General features: G+C 43.4%; 1 protein-coding gene across 8 annotated transcripts in view; it reads right to left on the reverse strand.

Annotated features, from left to right (window-relative positions):
* The window catches only part of depdc5 (DEP domain containing 5, GATOR1 subcomplex subunit), an 84,236-nt gene that overhangs the window by 58,665 nt on the left and 8,033 nt on the right, over positions 1-17,538 (reverse strand). For 7 of the 8 annotated variants that reach the window (XM_078421296.1, XM_078421293.1, XM_078421292.1 and 4 more), the window contains exons 6-16: positions 16,830-16,879; positions 16,257-16,326; positions 14,240-14,318; positions 13,090-13,151; positions 10,173-10,242; positions 7,972-8,044; positions 6,489-6,592; positions 5,342-5,416; positions 3,443-3,577; positions 1,801-1,862; positions 596-669 (exon numbers count right to left, since the gene is read on the reverse strand). In XM_078421296.1, coding sequence (XP_078277422.1) covers positions 596-669; positions 1,801-1,862; positions 3,443-3,577; positions 5,342-5,416; positions 6,489-6,592; positions 7,972-8,044; positions 10,173-10,242; positions 13,090-13,151; positions 14,240-14,318; positions 16,257-16,326; positions 16,830-16,879 — 854 coding nt within the window. Of the gene's footprint in view, positions 1-595; positions 670-1,800; positions 1,863-3,442; positions 3,578-5,341; positions 5,417-6,488; positions 6,593-7,971; positions 8,045-10,172; positions 10,243-13,089; positions 13,152-14,239; positions 14,319-16,256; positions 16,327-16,829; positions 16,880-17,538 lie in introns of those variants that run through there. The other variant, XM_078421298.1, reaches the window with a different exon arrangement.

A 17,538-nucleotide genomic window follows, 5' to 3' on the forward strand; every position in this document is an offset into this window, starting at 1 on the left:
GAAACGTCCCACACAGCCTTCAGGGAATGCTGCCAACAGCAGGCAGATTCTCTGTACTTCCGCTGAATGGCTCAGAGAAAGAGACAGCAAGGAGGAGTTTTCTTGTTTAGAATCTTCATGTTCCAGTGCACAGAACATATTCGAAGTGTGGTTACCACAAGAATGGGTGATTTACAGGAACTTATTCATGTACAGCAAATTTGCACCTACATCAAGGCAAACAACATTGGTTGTTAATCCATGCAATGTTGATTGAGGGCTCTAGGGAGGATTCCTGCTTTCATTTATATTTTGTCAAACTTTTTTTTAATACGTTTTACCCAAGGAAGCAGAAATGGTGTTGGCTCATCATCCCATCGGTAGATACACCTCGACAGTGCAGTACCCAGTCCTGCACTGAGCACTGACCCTAGTCCCAGCCTCCACTTTCCACAGTGGAACCCGGATCCATGGCCTTCAACCGTTTACCTTCTGACAAAGGAACAGCTTAAACAGAGCCAAGGCACTGGCAGTGTTTGTTTTACAGCTGAGTTTGCTGCAGTCACACCAACAACCATTTAGCGGCAAGGAAAGTATACCTGCGTCAACTACCCACCTGTGGTTTATCCAGTGGGGAATGTTGTAGTCATCACCCAGCCGAGAATCTCCAGGGATACTTCGATTGTGCAGCTGTTAAAAAGAGAGAAGTTTAAATATTTCACACCAAATAAACACAGAAAATTCCGGGAGAATATTGCAGAGCTGAGTGAAGGATAACATTAACCATCCTGGGCAGGAAGGCCAGGGATGGACCCATGAATGAACATCATGAACGAGATCTGGTGTTACACAGGGCCACCACCCCCCCTGATCTAATCAGCATCTCAGCAGGCTGCTCGAGTTAACACTAGCACGTGTACGAGGCAAACGTCTGACACCCATTAACAGCACAACTGCACATTTCAGGACCAAAGAAAGCAAGCCCTTCTTGATCCAGGTCCTCTGAAGCACCAGCATTTATAAATCACTATATAAAGACTGAAACATGACTGAACTAGACTGGAGAGATTACTGGGCATCCACCACAATCGCTGAGCTGAGTGTTCATGAGGACCCAATTGTATTATGATGGGTGGACTTCTTTGCAGTCAGACACCTGTGAAACTGAGAAAGGTTTGAGAACTTGCAAAGTGTGAATATTGCCTCCCTATTGCACGTGATACTGAGCGGCTTGGTGAACCTGCAATGCTGGAGCAAAGATTAACATTTCTAACACTGGACCGGATGGAAGGCAGCTCTAACGTCCCACAATAGCAAGGCCACTGTCCACCGTCCAATGTATAAACAGTATACATTCCTCATCATTCAGATGTTCCAGGGTGGTTTTCTATTGTATCAGACACTTGGCCTTCCTATGTTTCCCTACAACAGTCCCCATTGAGAATGATCAGCCATGATCGCATTGAATGGCGGTGCTGGCTCAAAGGGCCGAATGGCCTACTCCTGCACCTATCGTCTATTGTCTATTGTCTATGTTTCTTTTTATCTATATTCCCTGACCACACTGCCGACCCATGATTAATTATCATTGTAACTGACCTTCCAGGTGAGACAGACCACCTGCATAAGTGAGGTTGATGACCGTCTTGAATTTCGGGCTTTATTTTGTCACGTAATCCATGAATTCTATTGAATGATTAATCTAACATCCAGAATCGCCACAGTTGGCCGAGCTGTTCCGATCACATGCAGAAGTTGAAACAGTTCTCAACTTGTTCCCAGGCAGGAGCCAAACACAATCCACGACCAGCACAGACTCACCTTAAATAACGGCACAGCATGAAGGGGCTGCTCGCCCATACACACCAGGTCAACACCAATACCTGTGAGGCAGAGATAACAGCTGTGAGCAAAAAGGATCAGCGATCAAAAGGGTAAACACCAAAAATGCTCTATTGGTTGACTAACACATCTCTCCCAAACCTCTGAGCAAATACCAAACATTCTCTATCAACTGACTAACACAATTCTCCCTAAAACATAGAGCACAATGTGTCATGTGGATGGCAGGGAGTACTGGGCGAGCAACACACAGTGACACGCAGTGGCCGAATGTGGAACTGCGCTCTGGAACCCCGCATTCTAATCGTGTAGAGGACAAAGCTTCACTCAGTTTGCAGACTGTAGTATTCTGTGAGAAAACCAAGGAGCGACACAATGGACAATTAGATCCACACTTGGCTTAGTGGCAGAGATGAAGAGTCAGGGTGGACGAGTGAGGGATCATAAGGCTGGGCCCAGTGAGTTCCACAGTGCTCAGTACACTGCCCCTTGCTATCTGTAATGCACATTAATTATCCAGACAAGTATAGAGACCATGATAAAAATATTTGTAAATGATAAATTGACAGTAAGAAGAAGCCTTTAGGTGGTAGGAAGACAGAGGATCTGATCAGTTGAGCAGATGAGTGCAAAAGAAATGCAATCCAGAGGATATATTTGGGGAGTTGCAAAGCAAAAGATATACAAATAATGGGAGGAAACTGAGAGGGATGGAGATAGGGATCCTTGGAGTGTTTGCCTACAGATAGATCCATGAAAGATGAAACAGGTCATTAAACGGCCGACCTTCGTTGGCCAAGGTTTTGAACAAAGGAGCAGGGAGGTTATACTAGAACTGTTGACAACATCTGTTAGACTGCAGCTTGAGTACAGTGTACTCACCACATTACCACAAAGTCATGGCTTTGATTGAATGGTTGCAGGGAAGATGTACAAGGATGTTATGAAGACTGGAAAATTGAAGTTACATGGAAAGATTGGATGAGAGGGTTATTTGATTTGGAACAGTGCATGCCGAGGGGAAAATTATCTGCGGTGTATAAAATCATGGGGAGCCGAGACAGAGTAAACAGTAAGGCGTGCTTCCCTTAGCGGGATCGTAGAATTACTTTAAGTCATTGATAGAAGGATTAGAGCGGAAATGAGAAATTCACTCCTGAAAGGTTGGCAGATCAAAAATCCCCAGCACATTTAAATATCCTTGAATGTGTGTTGAAGGGTCGTGGCCACAGGGCCATCCACCAAGTGCTGAGGGTGAGATTAGATGGACGAACCTTTTTTTCCCCCCCTAGCACTTGCTGGGCTGGCTAAATGGCCTCCTTTTATGCCAAATGTTTTCTCTGCTTCCAAAGCAGGTGACAAAGCATCCTGGAATCAGCATTTGCATAAGCTGCTGTGCCACGTATGCAGTAGAGCAAGTGGAATGCTCTGTATTCTGAATATAAACCAAATTGTTGCTGCTTACAATGCAAAACATAGATGAAAATAGCTGATAATTTGATATTTTCCAATGTCAATTTGATCACTGGTGTCTTCTCTTTCCATTTCCTTTTGTTGGCTCCCATTATGTAACATGCCACTGTCACAGGCAACGCAAACTTCCACAGGGACCAAAGCTCACCGTTGTCGATCATCCGCTGTTTGGTAAGAATCATCAACAGCCGGTCAACTTCGAACACAGCTACCCCTGGCGTGATAACGACAGACATTTGCCCGGTGCGGTCAAAGTTTCTGTTTATGTAATGCTTGTCAAACACTAAATGAACAGAGAGGAAAGGTTTTACTAAAAATCCACAAAACAGGAACCTGAGACAAATATACATGACAACACATTAAATCAATTGCTCGAGTGTTGTTACTTTACTGAAGGTGACAGTTCATTGCATTACTATAGTGGTTTATGTTACCCAGAATCAGAACATATCCTGGCACCATGGAAAAATCTTGTGCTTGCTGGAAAGGGTGTGGGTAATTTCACCTATATTCTGCACATCCAGAAGAGACACGCAAGTCAATGGGCCAGTGGTCAAGGGAGGGCAACAGACATGCTGATCTTAGACACTGACACTTTACGCTAATTCGGTGCAAAGAAATTAGGGAAACCCCACACTTTCAAGTCCAGGTTACCTGATGTAGCTACCAGTAAATAGTTGCACTGTTGTAAATAAATCTTCTACACACATAAAGTTGGTTAGAGGGGCGAGGGGAGACAGAGACCTTTGTTTGTCCACAGATTCTTCAGAGGAAGCAGCGGTTGACACGCCTTCCCAATCCGTGACTCCGTAACATTGCCAGGTCCAATTAAAATATCTCAACTCCCTACGTTCAGATTCAAAGTACATTAATTGTGAGGTAATTTCACGGGAATAAATATGCCTATATAATTCCTAAAGAAAAACTATGGAGTAATGCATGTGTTCACAAAGATTTGGGAATGCCCATATTAGTGGTGGGTGGTAATGGTGGAGAGGGGAAGAGAGGGTGGGAGCAGAAGGGTCTGGGGTTGGTGCTAATTACAACTGGTTGCTTGCTGTTTCTCGATGTATCACGTTCACTTTAGGCGGCATCAGCAAGGTGCAAATGCATAGTTGTTTCACAGCTTTTTCACAATAGTATTTTTCTGCATCCTATAATAGCCACAATTAAGAGAACTGAGGTGATGCTGGTTAGAGAGTTGTAATTATACACCACAGATACATGAATAATTTGTTTAATGCTTAATTTAAGGCCAGTCAAATCGCTACGGTCTGTGAATTACACCTGTGCTGAAATCCATTCAACAGTCGAGTGGTCGAGGGCATTTGATGGGGCAAAAGGGCATGTAATCCTTGCCACCAAGTGTCTTCTAGTCATTTGATGGGGGCGTGGGTCCAAATTCCACTTGACATTACTAATTGGGCTCAAAAGTGGTGCAGAATTAAGAACTGCTGCCTGACAGATCCTGACGCCCAATTTGGATCCTGACCTCCACTGCTCTGGCTGTGAAGTTTGCAGGTTTTCTTGTGACTTTTGGCGTTTTTCCCATGTGTTCCACTTTACTACCATGTGTCAACGACTTGTTGGCTGATGAGCTGCTGTAAATTGACGCTGAAGTGCAGGTTGATGGCAGGGGAAATGAGGGGGATTGCTGGGTGAGGAGAAGCTTGTTAAAACAGATGCATAAAGTGGAGTTAGTGCAGCAGTACAGATTGGTGCTTATTGGTCAGCATGACCCCAGTGGACTGAAGGGCCTGATTCTGTGGTGTATGATTACCACTCTCTAACCAGCATCACCCAAATTCACTCTCGTAGAAGAACGCTTGATAGTAATCAGGGGATGGGATTACTGGCTCATTTCCCCCTCTCCAATCCAGTGTGTTGTGTAAATGAGGCCCTGACCACTGGCCACGAACTGGACAGACCAATAAATAGCTGGGCATTCCTGGTCTAACTGGGTCCTCAAATGCCTCACTCATTGACCTATTCAGTCACTTTTACTTGTTCGGTCCCACATACAAAAGCCAAACAGCACAAAACACACCATTAAAGGAGAGGTTGATGGCTTCCAGGTAGTTTCCTTGTGCTGCTGTCGAGTTTTGTCCATGTGGAAAGCCATCTGAGGAGGAAAGAACAGCTGAAGTAGAATGAAAACGGTTTTGATTTATTACAGTTTCTTCACCAACCGCAACAGCTGGTCAACACACTCTGTAAAAACTGCACAAGTGGAAGAGGCATTCAGAAATCGCATTCAGCATTAAGACGCTAATGGCACACTGGTGACTGCCCAGAGTAAAGGTATGCTTCCTTGCTCTGGAGCTTCACCTGAAATGGCTTGAGCAGTGTTTTAATCCACTTCCCGGTGGGAGACCGTTAACAGCACAAACTGATGGCCTCATTCAGATTTCCAGCAAGGTTGAGCATTCCCTGGCCTTGGAAATCATGTAGTGCACATTCGCCTCTGCTCACCTATCGCCTCTGCAAAACACACAAGTGCAACAAGGCACGAAGGCCATCTTTTTGCGCTGAGTAAGATGGTGCGGCTGTGAACAAAAAGCTGTATTCCTCAGCTAGTCTGGCGACATATTGCTTAGGAATGCTCAATGCCTTTTGGGAGAACTAGATGATTACAGCGCAATACTGAAGTCTGTTGCTTTGATGAAAAGTCTCTCCTAAAACTTCACAGGATAAAGGTAAAGCAAGCAAGGACTTCTGAGAAATTATCAAATTATGCAGTAAATGGAAAACTGATTCTGAGTTGAGGTCATGGGTATTCTATGGGCAGCAGTAGAGTTGCCGCCTTACAGTGAATGCAGAGCCGGAGACCCGGGTTGGATCCTGACTACGGGTGCTGTCTGTACAGAGTTTGTACATTCTCCCCGTGACCTGCGTGGGTTTTCTCCGAGATCTTCGGTTTCCTCCCACATTCCAAAGACATACAGGTATGTAGGTTAATTGGCTTGGTAAAATCTAAAAAATTGTCCCTAATGTGTGTAGGATAGTGTTAATACGCAGGGATCGCTGGTCGGCGCAGACCTGGTGGGCCGAAGGGCCTGTTTCTGCGCTGTATCTCTAAACTAAACTAAACTAAATACAGTTTTAAGATTTGAATCCTTGGACCGATCACTCCAGAAATATTCCCATTTAATTCAGCAGTTACGTAGTTTATTGTCCCCGCTTTAAATTACTACCTGCTTCTTGCAGTCGCACCAACACTGGGTACTGGATGAAGAGCTTTTTAATTGTTGTAAGCAGTGATGTCCACTCTTCCCGTCTTTCATTCTGGGCTACAACTCTTGAGAAAGTGGAACAGCAATGGTTAGTAAACAAATAAAGAAAATCAAAACCAAAAACAACACTGTTGGTTTATGAGATCTTTTTTGCAAATTTAGGCTCATTACCGTATTCTTTTCATAAAAAGCAGATTTGCAGCACAAACACAAATCCAGTTAAAACAAACAAATGGACAGCATTTAGCCAGGCTGTGTTCTTCCAAGGTATCTTCAGCCATATCTAATGTCTATGCACCAAGACCAGCAGTCGTTCAAAACTCCACATTAAACGGTGTGCCTCTGTCACCTGTTTATTGGGGATCTTACATTTAAGAGAATCTCAAAGGTTCAAAGGTCTTTTATTGTCATGTATACCAATTAAGGTACAGTGATATGCGAATTACCATACAGCCATACCAAAAAAGCAACAAGACACACAACTACATAAAAGTTAACAGAAACATCCACCACAGTGGATTCCCCACATTCCTCACTGTGATGGAAGGCAATAAAGTCTAATCTTTTTCCCTCATTTTTCTCCAGTGGTCGGGGCAGTCGAACCATCCGTCGGGGCGATCGAAGCTCCCGCGTCGGGGCGATCGAATCTCCCGCATCGGGGCGATCGAAGCTCCTGCGGCTTGGAGTTCCCGATGTCGGTCTCTAACCAGAGACCGCAAGCTCCACAATGTTAAAGTCCGCAGGCACCCGCGGTAGAGCTCAGAGGTCGATCCCTGGCAAAGGGATCGCGGGCTCCACGATGGTAAGTCCGCAGGCACCCGCGATGCAGCTCTAAGTCGGTCTCCAGCAAAGGCCGCAAAGGCCTCGATGTTAGCTGTCCCCCTCATCCTTCTAAACTCCAGCGAGCACAGGCCCAGTGCCTTCAAACGCTCATCATATGTTAACAATCATTCCTGCGATTATTCTAGTAAATGATCATTGTGGCAGATTATTTATCCTACTTTATGACATAATTTGATGTACTTCTATCAAGTCTCCCCTTACCCTCTCATGCTCCACAGACAACAATCCATATTTCATGGATGAGGGTAGAGCAGTGGTTGCTGTCGATGTGGACCCCTCCAAGGCACTCTACAAGGACCCTCATGTAGACTAATCCATAAGATCCTCTCCAGTAGCATCCCCTCTCGATCTGTCCACCTGCATCCTCTTCATAATTTATACTCCAAGCCAATTTTATGACGTCCATAAATTTGGTGATACTACATTTAATTCCCTCATGTAAATGACTAATATATATTATAGCTGGGATCATAGCACTAATCCCAGTGGTACCCCATCAATCACGCTGTGACAGAAGGCTGAGGGGCAGTCCAGACAGCGACCCACATGACCAGCAAAGTGGAAGGCAGGGAGAAATAAGTAAATCGTATTGAAAACTCACTTATAAAAGTCTTCGTAGAACCTTCCCTCGTGGTCCTGCTGAATATAGGATCGGTGAGTCTCAGGGAATTCATCTGTAAGCAACACAACTGGTCAGGAGCAGAGTCAGGTCGAAATACAGGCGACATCTTGTGAAAGCAGAAGGATGGAATCGCAGAGAGGGTCTGAATCAGTGAACAGCCACACAAATACACCACCTACTCAACAGTCCTGTATTACAATAAGAGCCAGATTCAATATTTGTCCCGTTTAAGCAGCTAACAGGGCAGTGCTGGTGATCCGGGGGGGGGGGGGGGGGGGGGAATAGAACAGGTTTTGTGCACAAAGATCTCTCACATTAACAGTGGAAATTAAGACGTGGCTGAGAGTTAAGGTTGGAAGCACTGTAGGGCCAGTTTTGTTCTCTAGCCCTAGTATGTTATCAGCCTCTGCAGGTGATGTGGACTTGGGTAAAGAAACAGAATGTTGGAGTTTACTCTTGAGATAGAGATAGGTTTAATAAAAAGTAAAATGCATAAAAGACATCAGAAAGAAGGCAGAATCTGTAGATAGGAAGCAAAGTAATTAGATATGGATTGGCGTAATATACTTGGAGGGGGCACAAGGAAGTGGGTATATCATATCATATCATATCATATATATACAGCCGGAAACAGGCCTTTTCGGCCCACCAAGTCCGTGCCGCCCAGCGATCCCCATACATTAACACTATCCTACACCCACTAGGGACAATATTTACATTTACCCAGCCAATTAACCTACATACCTGTACGTCTTTGGATAAAAAGAAAGTGAATGACAGAATGGTTACACAAATACACATATGGAATGTGAATGACAGAACATCAGTTGGCAAAGCAGAGGTGTAAACTGCTTGTGATAAACTGGTAACGAGGTTGTGCACAGCAATGTCAAGGTCAGAATACCATCTCTGGGCATTCATTAATGAAAGAAAGTGAGAGAATACATAAAGCCACAGACCTTTACCTGAAGATCCTTTCAATGACCCATAATTGAACAAAATTGATTAGGATTTTTGTTTTAAACTTGGTTCCAGTCATTTTATAGAACTGAAAGCAATTTAACTTTGTGCTTGACGGACTTCACAGCGGCTTACAACCAAAATGACAATAAAATAGCAAAATATCGTGACTTCCTGAGTTAAACAGTGCTCAATAGGAAGAACATACTTGGTTTGTTGAAGGACAAAAATAAAATAGACGATGTTCTAAACTTGGGTACGGGTCTATTAAGGACAAAGTTGTCTGTGGTAGCTGGGGAAGTGGGTGACTATTGGGTGGGTACATCTGCCTTCACAAAAGTGAGGAATGATGCTGATATTGCAGTTAAGGAGAAAATATGTGAAACATGGGTAGGGATTAACACAGTTAAAGGGGAGTTGTTAAGAGTCTTAGAATGTTGTTGAAAGTGAATAGACCACCAGGACCAGGCAGCATATATCTCAAGAAGGGTCTCAACCCGAAACGTCACCCATTCCTTCTCTCCAGACACGCTGCCTGTGTCGCTGAGTTACTCCAGTACTTTGTGTCTACCAGCATATATCTCAGGCTGGTAAATGTTTCAGAGTCCCTGACCATCATTCTTCAATCACCTGGACAAATAAGGAGGATATTAGAATATATGTCCTTAAAAGGTAGCAGGACAGTTCAATAAAATCCTGTTAATCGGTATTTTGATTTATGAGCGGGGAAGTTAGGCTAGAACTGTGTGCAATAGCAGTGTTTCAGTACTGTTCACCACATTGCAGGAAAGGTGTAATTGCACTAAAGAGGGTGCAGAGGAGGTTTACAAGGCATTGCAGGAATGGAAAATTGTAGCTGAGAAGAAAGATTGGACTGCTAGGGAAAAGATTGGGGGAGAATTAGTGGAGATGGATTAAATTGTGAGGTGTCTACACAGATTAAACAAGAGGAACGGATCTCTCTCAGCTGAGTGGTAGCTGGTGGGGGTAGCAAGACAGAAACCATCAGCACGTTTAAGAAATGCATGCATGAGCACTTGAAGGGCTGTAACCTGCTGAGATGCACACCTCGTCCTGGAAGGTGGGATTCGCCCGGGAAGCTCTTTTCCAATTGCACAAACATGATGGGCCAAATGGCCTCCACCTGATATTGTATTTTCTACAGATCCTACTGAGGTTGTCATCAGGCCCCTCTTTGGCAAATTAAAGGACAAACTCACCCGCTGACTTGGTATCATAGAAAGTTCTAGAAAACAAAACCACCGTCACTTCGTGGCTGCAATTCTTCTCCTAAAATTAAAGAACAGGGAAAATAAAACATGAAGAAATTGTGATCAAACTGTCTTGCCTGATAGGCGATCCATATTGTGATATAAATTGCGATATATTGGGAAGCACGGTGACACAGTGGTAGAGTTGCTGCCTTAGTGCCAAAAACCCAGGTTCAATCCTGACTACAGGAGCTGTCTGTACGGAGTTTGCGCATTCTCTCCGTGACCTGCGTGGGTTTTCTCCAGGAGCTCTGGTTTCCTGCCACACTCCAAAGACATACAGATTTGTCAGCTAATTGGCTTGGTAAAATTGTAATTTGTCCCTATTGTCTGTAGGATAGTGTTAGTGAGCAGGGTTCGCAGACTCGCTGGGCCGAACGGCCTGTTCCCATGCCGCATCACTGAACTAAACTGAATTAAACAAAATATATAGTGTAATATGTTTATTTTCCATTCTATCAAAAGATTAAGATTAATAATCACAAATCATCCAAATGTGGGAAGAAATACAATGAAAATTGCATTCTTTGGTTATTTATTGTTTATTGGAATCTGGGCATTTGTGTTATGACTGAAGTACCCTTAAAGTGGTGATGGTGGTGGTGAACTGCTTTCACAATTGCTGTCCTACTGCAGAAGGTGCTCCCTCAGTGGCGTTGCGGAAAAAGTTCCAGAATTTATACTATTCAACAATGAAAAACTACCAAGAAATTTCTAAGTCTGGATGGAGTGCAACTTACAAGAGAACCTATTGTCAGAATAGCCTGAGCAAGTAACTCAAATCAAATCAAGTTTTCTTTATTGTCACTGTAATGGTGCATACACGAGGTTAATCCCTAGGATGACGAGACTGTCATATTAGGAAAGATTGGAAAGACTGGGCTTGTATTCACTAAAATAGCAAAAATGTCCTTCCTGAAATTAGAAGAATAAAATTGCACACTATACTCCAGGTGCGGTGTCACCAGGGCCCTGTACAACTGCAGTAGGACTTCCTTGCTCCTAAACTCAAATCCTCTTGCAATGAAGGCTAACATGCCATTAGCTTTCTTCACTGCCTGCTGTACCTGCATGCTTACTTTCAGTGACTGATATACAAACACACCCAGGTCTCGTTGCACCTCCCCTTTTCCTAATCAGACACCATTCAGATAATAATCTGCCTTCCTGTTCTTGCCACCAACGTGGATAACCTCACATTTATCCACATTATTCTGCATCTGCCAAGCATCTGCCCACTCACCCAATCTATCCAAGTCACCCTGCAGCTTCATAACATCTTCCTCACAGCTCACACTGCCTCCCAGCTTTGTCACCTGCAAACTTGGAGATGTTACATTTAATTCCCTCGTCTAAATTGTGAATGTATATTGTAAATAACTAGGAAGGCGACTCCGGACTGTCAAAGCAGCCACAGCTAGACATTAAAACAGTTTTTTTCCACGAGTGATAGTTCTACTAAATAACCAAAGTCTGTAGCCTCTTTTTTGCTCTGGTTTATTTTCATCCACATGTTTAGACCGTAATGTTATATCCTTATTGTTTTGATGTGGTTATGCTTTATTCTTAATTGTTAATTGCATGTTTGTGATGTCATTTGTGAGCGGAGCACCAAGGCACATTCCTTGTATATGCATACTTGGCCAATAAACTTATTCATTCATTCATTCATTCATTCATTTGTCCTGCTCTTTTGTGAACTAGTCATCTCTGGGCAATTGTCCACATTGGCGGGTAGTTGCCCATGTTATAACTATACTTGCACAGCTAGTTCTGCAGTGCAGGTCTTCAGTACTATAGCTGGAACGTTGCATTGTCCCCACATCCTTTACTGGAGTCAGTTTTCTCAGCCATTTCTTAATATCATGTGGAGTGGCTTGAGACTGGCTTGTGTGTTGGCACGAACCTTAAGAAGTCACGGTGCACGATCCACTCCCCACTGCTGGTCAAACATGGCTGCAAATATTTCAGCCTTGTTTTTGGTGCCCACATCGTGGGACTTAAACAATGAGGACAAGGACATTCTTGGAGCCTCCCACTTCTCGTTGCTGTTTAATTGCTCAGGACTATTCACAAATCTAGACATTACAGGACTGCAGAACTTTGACCTGTTCTGGTTATGAAGCCACTTAGTTCCATCTACTGCATGCCTATCTGTTATTTAGCACAAGTTTCTGTGTTTCAACTTGACCAGGTTGCCACCTGTTGCTCCTCCCTTTCTACTTTCTTCAACAAACCATTGGTGATCCCCTGGCTTATTAGTAGAGTGAAATAATTGCTGAATATTTAATGAGGTTTCAGACTGTGGTGGTGCATGTTAGTGTTCCTTCTGAAGTCCCATAGTGCCTCATGGATGCCCAGTTTTGAGCTGCCATATCTGTTCTGAGTCTATCCCATTTAGCACGATTGTAGTCCTACACAAGTCAATGGAAAGTGTCCTCGGTGTGAAGATAGGCCTTTGTCTCGACAATGGACCATGTAATGGTCTCATGGATAGATGTATCTGGCACAGGTAAGTTGGTGAACCCACGGTCAAGATCTCCTGTGCTTCTTTGACCCACTACCTGCTCCAGATGCAACCTGGCAGCCATGTCCTTCATAGCTTGGTTACAAGTAGTGAACCAACCCTCTCTTGGTGATGGACACGAAGGTCCCCAAGCCAGAATAGATTCTATCTATAGACTATGGGATAGTCCAGTGCTTCTTCCAAGCGTTATAAGTCAATGGCAGGAATTAAACAAACCACAAACCCCACATCCGCCAACCGTTATCCATTACTAGCTTAAAATCAGCATTCACATTTGATGCGCAACCAAATCCTTGCACAATCTTTGCCACACTCTTGTCTTTCCCTTATTTTATTTACCTTCCATTTGGCAAAGAGATCAGCAAGGAAACCGTTTACAGCCTTCTCAAAGTACAAGTCACCTAAATGAAGAGAAATATATGACAGGGTGGTTAAGAAAGTGAAGCGTTGGTTTGAACATCTGAACCTTGCTGTGTTTCTCCAGTTATAATGAGAGGTGCACGATAACCCAAGCGAACTTTCCTTTAAAAGTAGTCAATGGCCTGTCAGCATTACTGTAGAAACAGCAATACTACTCTTTGCCCATCTGTTCGCAATATAAATGAAAACAACACAAATACAAAATCTTTTCAGAAATATTTGTGCACTTGAAAAAGCGGCATCAGGTTAAACAAACATTTAAATGTCTAATTTTCCTCGGAATGAAGCAGCAGCAGCAAAGATATCGTAGCACGGCTGCAGAACACACAAGGGATGACATGACAAACAACTCAAAATAAGGAAAGCACGATGGAGACTGGCTTACAGATGCTGTACTAAAAAAGGAAATACTTTTATAGCAATTGAATTTTGAGAAAGGAAGACATAATAGAACCTATATATTATAGAACGATGGATTTCAAAAAGTCCCATTCATCTTCAATTTTCAGTTGCCCAGTTATGTTTTTTTTTCTTTCAACTGACCTTACAGGGCTGTCTCAGCAAGATTAAAGCACAGTGCCACATACATAACATGCTCACGCCTGTAAACTTGGATAATGAACAGAAAAGCTCATCTCACCCCTCAACACTGCTCTTCCATTTAACAAGCTTTTGGCTATTATTTTGCTTATTACTTTGAAGCAAGAGTCAATGCAAGTACAGTCAGACAGCAAAAGTGACTTTCGTGTTCATTGAAGCATTATTGAGCAAAGCAAAGTGCTGGATGACCTTAGCAGGTCAGGCAGCATCTGTGAAGGAAATGGACTGACAACGCTTCAGGTCGGGCTGGACTCGAAATGATGTCTGTCCATTCCCTCCAGAGATGCTGCCTGACCTGTTGAGTTACTCCTGCACTTTGTGTTTTGCTCTTGATTCCAGCATCTGCAGTTCCTTGTCTCTCCTGACGCATTATTACTCAGAAGACAAATCATGAAACAAAAATCCTAAACTGCATTCTCTATAGATGCAGCGGTCATTTATTTCCCAACTACAGTGTACATTTTCTCACCATAGATGTCGAAGTCCCACATCTCACAGCTCATTTGGATGAAAATGTAAACCATTGCAGAGGTAGATCGGAACACCACCTTTAAAATGGACACCAATAATGTTACATCATAATTAAGACACTTTCCCCAAAACTCTTTCTCTGTGCAAATGCAATGATTTTGCAGGGAAATGTTGGTGATATAGATGCACAGTGGAAAGCATCTTATCTGGATGCATCACCACATGAATAAAACACAAAGTGCTGGAATAACTCAGTGGTTCAGGTTTCATTTCTGGAGGATGTGGGTAGGAGACTATCATGTTTGGACCTTTTTCATATGGTGACATTTCAAGTTGGAACCCTTCTACAGTCCCGACCCAAGACGTCACCTATCCATGTCCTCCATTTCCAGAGATGCTGCCTGATCCACTGAGATACTCCTGCATCACCACTTGGTTTGGTGACTGTGCTGCCCAAGGCTGCAAGAAATTGCAGAGTTGTTGATGCAGCCCAGCCCATCACACAAACCAGACTTCCCCCACGTCACATTGCCTAGGGAAAGCAGCCAACATAATCAAGGACCACTTACATCCGAGTCATTTCCTCTCCACCCCTCAGGCAGAAAATACAAAAGCCTGAAAGCATGCACCACTAGATTCAAGAACAGCTTCTTCCCTGTTGTTATTGAACTACTGAAAAGACCTCTGACAAGCTAACAGTGTAGTCCTGATCTCACAGTTTATCTCTGTGCAACCGTTGTACTTTTTTAACTGCACTTTCTCTGCAGCTGTCACATTGCAACACTATAGTCTGCCCTCTTGGTATTTTTTGTTTTGTACTACATCTTGTACAGTATTTGTATATGGCTTGATTGTACTCATGTATGGCATGATTTGACTGGATCGCAAGCAAATGTTTTCACTGTAACTCAGTATACGTGACAGTAATAAACCTATCGCAATTTTGCGAGGATTTGTTGACCTTACGTCACATAGTAGTCCGACTGCAGCAATTCCAGACTGGACGCCAGTGTCAACAGTTCACCAAGCCCACGTTTGGAACTGGACTTTGAAGCTGAGTCAGGGAGCATGAGCTTGATGGCAGTGGCTGCCTTTGGCTAATTGCATATCAAGGGCATGTTTAACCCACTCCACGGTTCCAGTCTGATTCAGAAGACCCAGTCATAGAGCAGAGATCATTCCAATGATTTCTCCCAGCCAAGTCCAGCAGATCTCTGGGTGGATCAAGAAAGCCAAATCCAAATTTATTCAGAAGTCAATAATGTTGTCAGAAGCAAAACTCGGAGCCAGCGATCCCCCTCTTTATAAAACTTTATAGATATGATTCTCCATCTCCTGCACTAATCTCGCATTGTTACAGCTTCTAAAATGTTACATTGTATCCAATCTTCCCCAGTAGTTCTGCCCTTTATATGCCTTCCTTTGGTTTTATTGGAATTACTACTGAACTGTGGACCATTGCCTCCAAACAACCAACACCCAACTCCCTCAAGCTGCTGCACACACCATCAGCAGCAACACCACCTTGTACGCCCTGGCACACCAAACCAAGTGTGGGGAGGCTAATCCAATTCTACAGAATCATCTGCCACAATCTATCCAGAAAAGAAACATGTCATTTTAGAAAAAGAACGTTATAGTCCACTTGGGTCAGCGGATGAAGGTATTACACAGAGTAATACTGAATTACAGAGATTAATGGTTCCAGGTTTAGATCGACTAACTTGCAACTGGTGGCCCATTGTCCTTTAATGCCCTTACCTACTTGTAATGTCAATTCCAAAACAATACAATTAATTCTTGACATCCTTTTACATAACCCAGTCAGCCAGCCAATTGTATGAAATATCTCTCAGCAATGCAAGCCTGCAGCCCCCCCCACCCAACAAATTAATTAGGGGTGAACAAAGATTTCCATGACTGGATCCCAGTAACCATTAATGAGGTGGTGGGAGCTTCCACAACTGAGTACACAGCCCACTGGATAGATAACAAGGTCATAGATACATTCTTACCCTGGTATCTTCACTTATATATCCACAGGTAACTTTTTCACCTTTAACCCAAAGTTCACTTGCTTGCGCCCTAGGGGAAAGAAAATAACCACACTGTTAGCTAGTGATAATTGCATTCTAGCAATTATTAAATAATTCTCAACAGGAATGGAGGAAACAGTGTGGTGTCTCTGAGAGAATCCAAATAAAGGCATGAACTTTCTCAGACATAATGGGTTTATTTGCAAATGAAGTTCCCATCAGAGCAGACAGTGAAGGTGGCCTTTCAGCCCTGTGCTTGTGCCAGCTCTCTGAGAGCACAATCCAGCATGGCTCTACCTCTCTGGATTTCCCCATATCACTTCAATATTTTCCCTAGTTGCCATTCCATTTCCACTCCTCTCCATTGCACAAACCTGCATCTGGGACATTAGTAACATTGTCTTTCTTTGTAAGGAGTGGAATGGGACAGGAAAGAAGGGCAATATTACAAGGCAAGACACAATCGATAGCACCATACCTCAACGCTCCAAGCAAAATCAGAACTATTGAGGCAAATTGAACACTTGATCAAAGTAAAAAAATTAATCTGACCTTATTCCTGCAAATTCCACTTTCTGTGTAATGTAAGCACAGGTGTTAACCTGGAAAAAATGGATAGGTTTTTCAAAGAGCAGTCACAAATTTTAATAAACAATTACCTCATATTAACTCTAAAGTTTATCAGAAATATCTGGACATTGAATGTCTGGGTCCCTGCTTCTTACCCACTGAGAACATCACCACAGTGTGGATTACCTGCACAGTGCGGTGTGTGGGTGTAAGCAACAACTACATCTCAATACAATTAGATATTGTTACGCTGGTTCCATGCCTAGGGTCTCATGAATTTACCTGAGGGATATCACTATGACTAATTTCTTCACACTGTTGTGGTCCCAAACCAACAGCACTGTCCAATGTACTGAAATCCCTGGTACATTGCATTCAAAGTGAATACTCTGACTGCACATCACAGGTTGCTTACAGGCTGCAGTATTGGTTTCTGAGGTGCAGAAACAGGACAATTATCTGTTTGAAGAAAAGGCCATGGAAACTACTCTTCAAAATCACCCTTCCTTTTTAAAAATAGGACATCCAGTGTAGTTTCCTGCATGACTATCAGCTCCAACAGCTCTGCAGAGAGATTCACCCTCAAAACCACCTGAACGCATGCAAGCAGTGCTCCGTGAACCGGAGGGCTCTGCAGAACAACCACACTGGAGCCCGGCATCAAAGCCACACCCTGGAAGCCTGGAACCTC

The sequence above is a fragment of the Rhinoraja longicauda genome, chromosome 25 (genome assembly GCF_053455715.1).
Source record: "Rhinoraja longicauda isolate Sanriku21f chromosome 25, sRhiLon1.1, whole genome shotgun sequence".
In the NCBI taxonomy this organism is placed as follows: domain Eukaryota; kingdom Metazoa; phylum Chordata; class Chondrichthyes; order Rajiformes; family Arhynchobatidae; genus Rhinoraja; species Rhinoraja longicauda.